Raw genomic sequence first — 12,008 nt, 5'->3', positions numbered from 1 at the left:
AACTCCTTTATTTTTTAGTGCAAACGTTGAATAAGTGTATTTTCTTTCTAAAGTGAAACTTCCAATAATAGCACACATTCATATAAAATATGCTTGACACCCTGTTTCTCGCTTATTTCATAACCCAATAACCTTAAAAAAACACTTACATTAACTCTATTTCCATATCCAGCATAGAAGGGGTTAGATCCGGTGGGGAAAAGCGCTTTAATATCAGCGAGGCATTGAATCTTAAACTCTTCCGGTTTCTTCTCAATGACTTCTCTATGGAAGGCTCGTAATAACGACGTAGGGTTGAGTAGTAAGGGCCCGTCGGGTAGACACACCTCGCCTTGCTTTATCGAGCGCAGGTATTCTCTGGTAACCTGTAATTATATATCAATATTAAAGAAAAACTTGATTATGATATTATTGTTTGTTTTTATGGTTTAAATTAATAGAGAAGTTTTATTTTATTGCATAGGTACTAACTTTCCGCCCGCAGTTTGCGGGCGAATAGTCACAGAAAATTCCCTTGAAAATTAGATATTTTATCGCGGTAAACACTAGCCTCCTAATTATCTACAGACGCAAAAATCTTATCATAAAATCGCTCCATAGCGACGTGAAACAATGACAAACAAATACAATAAAGTTCGGATGTTAGAAAAGATTGAGTAGCACAGTAGTAAGATTTTTCCTTATAATATAAAGCTAACGAAAAATACAAGTAAAATTAAATTAATTATTTAATAAATATATCAGAATTTTCTAAAAGTGAATCAAAATCATTCATAAAAAAGTATAAATTGAATGTATATTCACCCCAGCTTGTCCAATAGCTCTCGCTGACAGGTAGAGTAGCTGGTAGCCATTGTTCTTGATTTTCGTGAACAGCTGAGCGACGCCTGACTGCGCCCAGTCCTTTCCGACCAAGGGGAAAATGTGTCCTAATACGTCAGACCTGTAACAAGCATTGCATACTTATTTATTTAAGCACTTTATTGTGCTACTTACATAAAATACAAAAAGAAGTCACAGAAGGCAGCCTTATCACATATGAGTAATTTATTTCAAGCAACTAACTGAAGTATGATAACAAACTAGAAAAGGAAGAATAATGTAAAGTAAATAAACAATGTGTAAAAAATAGGCACTTATATATTTTACGTTTTATGCATGTTATTTATTGTCTATTGTAGAATGTATTTGACAAGTACATAATGGTTTATTATTATGAGGCACTTTATGGCTTGTATCTTGTATTTTTAATGCTGTTAAAAACCATTTATGGTTTATTATTAAACAACTGTGTTATATGTACAAATGAATAAGAAACATCGCGGTGTTTGTGTTTTATCTATACTAATATTATAAAGCTGAAGAGTTTGTTTGTTTGAACGCGCTAATCTCAAGAACTACTGGTCCGATTTGAAAAATTATTTCGGTGATGGATAGCCCATTTATCGAGGATAGGCTATATTATATCATCACGCTGAGACCAACAGAAGTGGGGCCACGCGGGTGAAACCGCAGAGCGCAGCTAGTATTAATATATTTTTAACGTTGAATAATAATATTATAAAATATATGCCAAAACATTGCGGTTACTGATTACGCATGTGCGGTGCTCTTATATTTTATCTGTGGTTTTAAATACACGTTAGCAGCGCTACCGCAATAACATAAAACAATGCGACGTTATTGTTTACGTGACACACATATGTATTGTTCTCAATACATTGATAATACACGATATCCTTATGTTTTTTGTCGTACGAGAACAATAAAATGTTAAATTGTATTTTATTTATATTGGCTCTTTTTATTGTTTTATAAATTTTTGAAAACAAAGAGAAATGGTACATGGACTCATTATAGTTAAATTTAATTAACTAAGCGAAGGTTATAAATTATTATATATTTCCCGATTCATTGATTAAAAATAAAATTAATTTTCGTTGTTTACACCCTCGCGGAGCAATCGGGTCCAGAGATACGTTATGGCAATAGTGAGTATGGCACACGAACCAAAGCACTGAAACCCATTTGTCGCGCAAAAACCGACTGTCTGAACGTCGTCGCGAGCGTTACATGTCTACACATATAATTTGTTTTATATGACACCGTAGATTACTATACACGTTACTCTTGTCGAGACAAGTTCGGAAGACTTGTTAGGACAGAATACTTGTACCTAGCCACAGAATACATAATAGTAGCTAAACGCTACAGAACGGACACTCTCCGCCTCCCGCCAAAATTAAACACTTACCTCACCCCGCACGATCACGCAATAGATGGCCCGTATTTTTCTGAAAGGACGATACGCAACGAAGATTGACAACGTTAATCAAATTGATTTAAAGTAATTTATTATTTTGGATTTGTGATTATCGTTTTTCGTAGAAAATGGTTAGATATCGTGCTGTTTACGGATATGTATTTCATCAGAAAAACGCGAATTTCTTTACGCTAGTCACAAATGTGCCAACCATAAAGCGTTAACACACACATTTGCAGTCCCTGCAGTTTGACTGTCAAAACGATAATTTTGTATGGAGTGTCCGGGGTGTGCCCATACTAGCTTTCGCTTGTGTTATGGAAAGCATATGGCTGAGAAACATACATACATATATAATTTATATTAAATACTTATATAGATAATTAACACCCAGACACAGAGCAAACATCACACAAATATTTGCCCTGGGTGGGAATCGAACCCACGACCTCTGGCTTGGACCAACATCAACCGGTCAGTCAGTAGCACTCACTTGGTGATGGTGCCGTCGATGTCGGATATGACGATCTTGTGGTCGTACCGCCAGCGGAACACGTTGCACTTGCAGCGCGTGGTGCCCTGGTACGCGGTCGTCACGCTGAACACCATTTCGTTCATGCCCTCAAGGAGGTTCAGCTTTTTCTGGTCATAAAAAAAATTAGTTATATGTTTACGTGATAACGTCTTATTGGTGGCAGCGCTCGAGATGAGACGGGAGATCGGTCCGTCTCTCTCTCGTTATACCTGCGATCGCGCTCGTGAGGTTTTGGTGTGACACAAGTTTCTGAACATGTCACCCGACTAAAACGATTTTAATAACGTTATCACGTTAATAATAAATAAAAAGGTACAGACATTCAGATATACATATGGAGACGACACCGCTTACATCACTTTTGTTCCGCTCAACATAAGCCATATGGGTTAACTGCACGCTCATTTTTTATTTGTTTTAAAGTGAAACGCATCAAATATGCCTTCGTGTGTGTTACGATATTGCACAAATAATACAAATAAAATAATACGGAAAAGTGTCTAACATAACTTTTCATCAGTAAGTACCTAACTAGATAATAATTTTTAAAACTTAATTAGAGCAAAAAAATGGCGCACAGATTTTGTTCGTGGTGTCTCCTCCATACGTAGTAATATTATCTCAATGGGTACAGAGGGGATATTCATTAAACTTGTTATTTTTAAGTGAAACTTCTTTGGGCGCGTTGAGAGCAAAATTTCGAGGTCGCGTCATGGCAATACCCACCCGCCACGGAGTAAGGCGACAATTTTGGTATCTTTGTATCATGCCAAAGAAGTTTCACTTCTGACACATGTGATCGGCACACGCTCTATTTTGTGTATATTTATAGATTAATAGACAGGACATTTGTTTTGTTGCGACTTCGTATTTATCTTATTAACTGATAAATAATAACATTATACCGGCCGAATTGATAACCTCCTCCTTTTTGAAAGAAAGAGGTTGTCTCAAATATTTAGATACGTGTATAATGTTTGCATTCTTAGATCACGATATAACATTTCTTTCATTCAAATCAAAATTTGTTTCGATTTCAAACATTCCAATATGTTTAAAAAATAGTATAAAGGGTTCGCTGTACTTTTCAGGAATAAGAAATCGCATATTTACACAATAATATTTTTTGAAGCACATGTTTAATAAATGTATATTCAATAATAAATAGGGTTTGTCCCAAGCTAAGGACAATATCGTCAAAGTAAACACAAGGACGCGATCAGCTGACGAACATTTACGCTTATCGCTTTAACTTAACTATTTTATAATAATGCGATAAGAAAAACATTCGATTCTCAATTATAATCATATGTTACGCAATGTACTTATTACTTATCTTAAAACTTTTATTATAAGAAATGTTTTCATTTGACGCATTAATGAAGCAGAGGTTGTTGATAAAAGGATAAAAATCAATACTATCAATCACCATTATGTAACACATGCTTAATTTGTTTTCGCACGTATCCGGATTTGATAGCAAATAACCTTTATGTACATTTAAATAACATATAAATACATAGTTAATACTGTATGAACCGGATTTATAACATAAGACATTAATTACTATAACATACTAGCTTTCCGCCCGCGGCTTCGCCCGCGTTTTCAGAGAAAACCCCGCATAGTTCCCTTTCCCGTGGGATTTCCGGGATAAAACCTATCCTATCTCTCAAGTTGGATCGAACTGCACATGGTTTGCGAATTTTATTATAATCGGTTAAGTGGTTTAGGAGTCCATTGAGGACAAACATTGTGACACGAGATTTATATATATTAAGATATATAATACTAGCTTCCCGGCCTGCGCTTCGTCCACTTTGTCTAAAACTTAATACATAATATACTAAAAACTTCCTTGAGAATCACTATCTATTAAAAACAACCGCATCAAAATCGACTTTGTTTTATAGTACATTCAATAAAGGTTCTTACAATTTGTTCAGACGATAGACGCAATGTTTTGCGGAATGTGGAAGGTCGTCGAGAGCCCTGTTGAGTGTCTTGATCGGAATCCGACGAGCTTTGGTCATGACGATCACCTGAGAAAAAAATAATCACATAACAATGATAATTTTTTCGAAATATCTGTAATAACAATATTATAAAAGTGAAGAGTATGTTTGTTTGTTTGCTTGTATGCGCGAATATCAAGAACCGAATGATGAATGGATGATGAGAATGGTCCGAATTGAAACAATATTTCAGTGTTAGATAGATCATTTACGCACGCTAAGACCAATAGGAGCGTAACAAAGCGGGTACAACCGCGGGGTACAGCTTGTAAAGCTAGAAAAAACGTATTTAATAACTATTATTGTAAAACGATTGCAGAGAGAAATCTATGATCTTATATAAACAGCATAACTTCAAAGTTAGCAATATGACTTGGCAAAAGCAACTCTAAAAACATCACATGTCATAAAATTGTTATTGTGTACGTGATGAAAATAACAACATAACAACATAATGATTAACCAGATTACAATGATGGCTTGAGATTGCAAAATAATTTATGGCATGTGGAGTGTTAAATAATTATATTACTATCATATATAATCTGATAGGTAATATCATACCTTGATTAAACATTGGTTTGTCATCCAACAGTTCTTGGTTAGCGCTACTTTCAATTAAATCATCGGGTTGTATTTCCTCAACAATATTGGTTTCTTCAAGGTTGTTTTCTTCGAGTTTTTCATCAGTGAAATGGTCCACTTGATCATGTCCCGTGGTTTCTATCTTCAATGGTGGCAATGACGCATTCTTTAACTCGTCTTTGGGTGATGGTTCAGTTCTAAAACAATATTTAACACGAGGTTAATTATAATAGCACATTATTTAATATTAATGAAGGAATTATATAACAATTATTTCATTTTACCACGCTAAGATAAATGTAGCGATCATGAAATGGTTATAGGTTAAATATATTTTTTTGTAATCACGCAATGTACATCTGAGACATAACTATTGGGAAAAAAAAACTGGATTTAAGATTTTGAAAATAACCTTTATTATAGTCTCGTCTTTGTTAATAGACTTCATCTATAAATACATAAAACTAGTCTTAATACATAATTTAATATTATTATGCTAATTTATACTGTTTACACGAAGAAACTTACGTTACTAGTCAGTTAATTGCTAGAACATTTAATATTCAGCATATTTTAATTTTTTTAGCTATATGAATTACTCTGTTTCTTGCAATAGATAATTACTAAGTAGCAGATGCGAATCGATTTTATTTAATAACAAATCATGAGTGTTCCTAATGTTTTTGTAGATAAAATAGAAAACAGTAATGAGTCCATATCCAATCGTTGAGATAACGTCACACGCTGTATAACGTGCCGGAAAATGTGATAATATTAAAATAGGCTATCATTTGGCTCACCTCTCGGTCTGCGAGAATCGAGACAATTTCACTACAATACACGTGTCTTTGTGTGCTATACATCGTAAACTATGTGTACTTTTTTTGGCACAACGGCTTACGGATATAAAAAGTTTAAGAAATGTTGTTTTACTTTTTGTATTCGCTTATTTTTCTGAGTGACTCAACAATATTGTTGTAGTTTTTTGTATTCGTTTTTATCGAGCGTAAAAAATCAATATTCTTACTTTGATTTCATATAATATTTTAAGATTCGACGTGAAGTGTGGTCATTGGTCAGATATAAATTGTTATCGTGGTTAATTTATGAATTTATTTTCTAATTTTACTTATACACAATTTTAATAAATTTAAACACCGTCCTCTTTTTGTTTTTATACACTTTTAAACATAATAGAAAAACAATGACGTCTAGCCCACGAAATATAATGTACTATGAAATGTAATGTACCCGCGGCTTCGCCCGCGTTTTCAAAGAAAAACCCGCATAGTTCCCGTTCCCGTGGGATTTCCGGGATAAAACCTATCCTATGTGTTTATCCAAGTTACCCTCTATATGTGTGCTAAATTTCATGCAAATACATTGAAGGAATAAAAAGTTTCATACAAACTTCTATCCCCTATTTTACCCCTTTAGGGGATGAATTTTCTAAAATCCTTTCTTAGGGGACGCCTACGTTATGACATCTACCTGCATGCCAAATTTCAGCCCGATACGTCCAGCGGTTTGGGCTGTGCGTTGATAGATCACTATATCAGTCACCTTTGAGTTATATATATATAGATAGGATTTTATTTATACACAATTTTAATAAATTTCAACACTGTCCTCTTTTTATACACTTTTAAACATTATAATAGAAAAACAATAATGCCCACAAAATATAAAGTATACTGACCTCTTGGAATCGGAAGTGGATCTCCTCCAGTACCACCAGGAGTAAGACCTGGGCTTGGCTGCGTCTGCGCGCTGTAACTCGGGCACTTCCTTGTCGTCTTTCTCCAATGATTCCATGACACGCTATGGATTGACAAAATAAATGAATGCTGAGGAAAATAAGCAAATATTCGTGAAATAATTTGCTGTGGGAACATTTTAGGAAGTAGCTTATTCTTATTCAAAATATATGAAAATAATTTGGAAAATCCAAAAGTGCACGACTCATAATTTTTTTTAATAAATATTTATTAATTATTATTTTTGTTTATTTAATAACAATTAAACCACATCGAATCAGACCCTGAAAAATGAAAGGGTTCTATTCCTGAGCATACTCAAGCGTAAGAGAAAAAAAAAGACTCGATTAGTAAAGTATTTCGGTCGCTATCGTGTTAATAAGAAAAAGGATCCGCACATACAGACACACGGACGTCCAAGACAGAACTTTTTTAAACTGTTTTTTAACTAGTTTAAATAACAAAAATGACATCAAAAATATCATGAATGTTAAAAATAGTGTTTTTTCTTAATATGTGTGTGTATGTATTATCTTACAAGTGCAATGTATGATACATAAAGACATTTTAAGTTTGAAAAATCAGATGTTTTGCGCGAAGTGACAGTAGTACCCACCTCAACGCTTCGCTTATGAGGCGTGCAATACGTTTGTAAATTTTGGCTATATTATTTCATTTACCAAATTAACATTTTGATTTAGAAATAAATTTTTATCATACCAATTAGTGAACCTTTTTTTAACAAATAAATTGCGACATCTACTCAGAGATGGCAGCGATCGTTTATATGTGAACAGCAAAAACAAAATCCTTTGGCAATTTTTCATAAAAATTGGTTGTCTGTAAAGTCGGTTTACTGACGATAGTAGAACGTGACAACGTCTGATTGTGCTTCTTTGTCGCTCGTTTCGCGCTCTCGCTTGCACTTCAAGCCTTACATGGAACGCCTCAGAGCGAGGTAACGTCGCATGAGTCATGTTTTTTCGTGCGTGCAGCCGGCTCTATCGAATTATAAGACGTTGTCACGTCAAAAATCTTAAAAGTACGTGTATACGTGCACTCACCGCCGGCAGCGGGCGCCGGTACGCGAGCAGCGACAGCAGCAGCGGGCCGGCGCTGCGCCAGGGCAGGCGGCGGCCCGCCAGCCGCACCTCCAGCCGGCCCTCCGCCGCCAGCCGCCCGCCCGCCGCGCAGAACTCCTCGTACGACAGCGCGTGCGATACCGCGCCCTCACGCGCGTACACCTCCACGCACCCCCTACGACAAACAATTTGTACGATTACTTCATCGTACAGACAATGCGATTCCCTAAATATGACCTTTCATTATAATGAACTAGCCAACCGGGCGAACTCCGTTTCGCCACCAGAGACACCTTTTCTTTGCTAGAAACCTCACGGAGCCCGAGACCTTTCCAACGAAAGCAAAACCGTGGAAATCGGTTCGTGCGTTCTGAAGTTATAGCGTCAGGAAGGGAAACCCGACTTATTTTTATATAGTAGATGATTATTTTAACATACACATACATACATATAACCCTACTAGGTTAGTTTACGTTGTAATAAATACTAGATTTGCATTCATGCATTGACGTACAATAAACAAGTCAATTTACAATCACGCTCAATAATTGTCCAAAGCGAAACTCTGCCTACGCGTGTAGAGGCAGAGTTTTCTTTGAACATAACGGCTACGAAATAAGGTTCATTTCAATTTATGTTTAATTCTACGTACGAGCGAGCGGCTGGCACATTTTTTTCTTACTTATTATAGGCGTTGTGAGTACATAATATAGTTGTTTATTGTACGAAAATGTATTCATCATAAACATTAAATTATCAAGAAAGTTGAATAAACTTGTTGAGCGCCATGTGTCGTGAGCCAATTGTAACTAGTGGAAACGCGGCTTATTCGTTTCATCAGGAGATCGTTAAATTATAAGAATCGTAGAGACATGTCTTTTGTTACTAAATACTATGAAGTTAATGAATTTTTCTGTTTGGTTGAACGCGAATTATAAGTAATTACTATCCTTTAGTGTCCGACCGAACTTTCGGTTTCGGTTTCGGTTTCGGCCGAGTTTCGGCCAAAAATCAAGTTTCGGCCGCAGTTTCGGTTTCGGCCAAAATCGGCCGAAACTTTTGCCGAAACCGAAACTTATTTCGCAAGTTCAGTGAACTTAGTTCACACACGTTCACGCTCGTCTAACTACCTTTTCCTCGGCAACGCTTTGACGGACGCTGTCAAAGTGTTGGTTGACCCCAAGAAGCTTATATCTAATACACTGGAGATTTCAGTATGAACATTAACTTGTAACAAGAAAATATGAATGACGCCTGTATGTTTTTTTATCCCTTTCACACCTAACTTGGCAAGTTGGTGTGAAAGGGATAAAAAAAATGTTGTGTGGTTTTATGAAACCACGGTAAAAGTGAAACTGTTCGAACGGTTCCGAACACTGCTTTGTGTAGCGCATGTCGCGTGACGGTCGGCTGCCGAGTAGGTATACCTACTCGGCAGCCGCGATACACGCGACATGCGCTACACAGACCAAAAAGTTTGAGACGATGTAATAAAAGTTTCACTTTAAAACATACAGGCGTCATACCTAAAAGAGACTGATTATTCTTCTAAGTACAAATACCAATCCAAAGTATGTATTAAAGACTCTTTAATAAAGAGAAAGATCTCAAAATACCAAAACTTAGTATTTAAAGTAACAGTAACAATTACTGATTTGATTTAGATGACTGATTTTACTGAGAACTTAATTTGAAAAAATACTAAAAATTGTTATTATTAATATTTTAAAAATATTTTTATTTTATTTTATATTAAATAAACGATTACAACAAATTTAATATATGTACTGTGTTTTCATTTCATGTCCTAATTAAGGCTAAATAATAGGTAAAATGCACCAAAGTTCAGTATTTTTAGAAATTTCATACTTGACCACGTGAGTTTCGGTTTCGGTTTCGGTTTCGGCCGAAACTGAAGCCACGGCCGAACATTCGGTTTCGGTTTCGGTTTCGGCCTGGAAACCAGTTTCGGTCGGACACTACTATCCTTTTAAAAACCTTGTAAATTGTAATGTCTCGTTTCAACCAAAAAGAGCACACTAGCAATGATAAAAATGCAAATTACAAACGAAAATGCGAGCACATCTAGTTCATATCAAACAAAGAGTTTCATTATAATAATTATTATTCTAATCACCTATGCACTATTATTTTTACAATTTTGGAATTAAACCGGGTTTTAAGAAATTGTTTTCTCTACAATAGCGGTTAATCAGTATTAGAAAAAATAACCGGTAAAACACAAATGCCTATGCCATTTTTTACTAAAAATCATACTAACTTTGCACATAACTTCCCAAACCTTCGAAGCCACACAACCCAAATCATCCCACGATCTCAATAATTATTTTTTCGATAGAACAATGTTACAGTAAAAATCAAAATAAAAAATTGGTTGTCTGTAAAGTCGGTTAACTGACGATAGTTGAACGTGACAACGTCCGATTGTGCTTCTTTGTCGCTCGTTCCGCGCTCTCGCTTGCACTTCAAGCCTTACACGGAACGCCTCAGAGCGAGGTAACGCCGCATGAGTCATGTTTTTTCGTGCGTGCAGCCGGCTCTATCGAACTATAAGACGTTGTCACGACAAAAAAAAATAAAGAAAATTAACATTTCTATGAATTACGAGTACTAACTTGGCAAGAAGTTTTTCATCGTCATCCGAGTCTAGCGCGGGCGGTTCGAGCGAGGCGGGCGAAGCGGGCGACTGCGGAAGCGACGGACCGTTGCCCGACTCGTACTCCTCCTCTGTGGGACATGGCGCGCCTGTTGTACCTGAACGGGATACATTACATTTAGGGCTGATTTTTCAATCCTTGGTTAAAACTTATTCTAAAACTCTACCATTTCAAAAATGTATTCTAATTGTCCATATTTGACAGGTATTACACGAACATTTTAAAATGTCAATTTTAAAATGTTCGTGTAATACTTTATTGAACGGATAAATTTAACCAAGGATTGAAAAATCGGCCCTTATAAGCTTACTATTATGATAAAGCTCATATATGTAAGTACTAATTATGTTAACTAAAGGTGTTTAGCGTTTGGTCGAATTGGAAAATAATTTGGAAAATCCAAAAGTGCACGCCTCATAATTTTTTTTTAATAAATATTTATTAATTATTATTTTTGTTTATTTAATAACAACTAAACCACATCGAATCAGACCCTGAAAAATGAAAGGGTTCTATTCCTGAGCATACTCAAGCGTAAGAGAAAAAAAAAGACTCGATTAGTAAAGTATTTCGGTCGCTATCGTGTTAACAAGAAAAAGGATCCGCACATACAGACACACGGACGTCCAAGACAGAACTTTTTTAAACTGTTTTTTAACTAGTTTAAATAACAAAAATGACATCAAAAATATCATGAACGTTAAAAATAGTGTTTTTTCTTAATATGTGTGTGTATGTATTATCTTACAAGTGCAATGTATGATACATAAAGACATTTTAAGTTTGAAAAATCAGATGTTTTGCGCGAAGTGACAGTAGTACCCACCTCAACGCTTCGCTTATGAGGCGTGCAATATGGGAGGAGCATTACCGAGGAAAGCTACAAATATTATAACATCACAATATGACTGTGACGAATAGAATAGCAATAAAAAAATATTACAGAATAGAAAAATTTTTCTTATGCAAACGAAGATGCGCGGATCGATAGTTTTTTAATACACTATTTAAAACTATGCACAATGAAAAACCCGATTTTCTACTAATATTGCAAACTAAGGAAAAACAGTAGCGATACATGAAAATAACAAAA

At 35.5% G+C, this 12,008-nt stretch overlaps 1 protein-coding gene across 4 annotated transcripts in view; it reads right to left on the bottom strand.

Annotated features, from left to right (window-relative positions):
- Lpin (phosphatidate phosphatase LPIN) overlaps positions 1-12,008 on the bottom strand; it is a 30,706-nt gene that overhangs the window by 3,266 nt on the left and 15,432 nt on the right. For all 4 annotated transcript variants that reach the window (XR_016315734.1, XM_089696257.1, XM_089696259.1 and 1 more), the window contains 8 exons: positions 10,874-11,012; positions 8,220-8,412; positions 7,098-7,219; positions 5,378-5,595; positions 4,734-4,840; positions 2,757-2,905; positions 805-943; positions 150-365 (listed from right to left, as the gene is read on the bottom strand). Coding sequence is in view for 3 of the 4 variants with exons in the window: in XM_089696257.1 (XP_089552383.1) it covers positions 150-365; positions 805-943; positions 2,757-2,905; positions 4,734-4,840; positions 5,378-5,595; positions 7,098-7,219; positions 8,220-8,412; positions 10,874-11,012 (1,283 nt within the window). In the remaining variant the exon portion in view is untranslated. The remainder of the gene's footprint in view (positions 1-149; positions 366-804; positions 944-2,756; positions 2,906-4,733; positions 4,841-5,377; positions 5,596-7,097; positions 7,220-8,219; positions 8,413-10,873; positions 11,013-12,008) is intronic.

The sequence above is a fragment of the Colias philodice genome, chromosome 6 (genome assembly GCF_061535455.1).
Source record: "Colias philodice isolate Cphi_HAF_F1 chromosome 6, ilColPhil1 Martin Lab GWU primary, whole genome shotgun sequence".
Taxonomy (NCBI): domain Eukaryota; kingdom Metazoa; phylum Arthropoda; class Insecta; order Lepidoptera; family Pieridae; genus Colias; species Colias philodice.
This window is presented reverse-complemented; position numbering and strand designations above follow the sequence as displayed.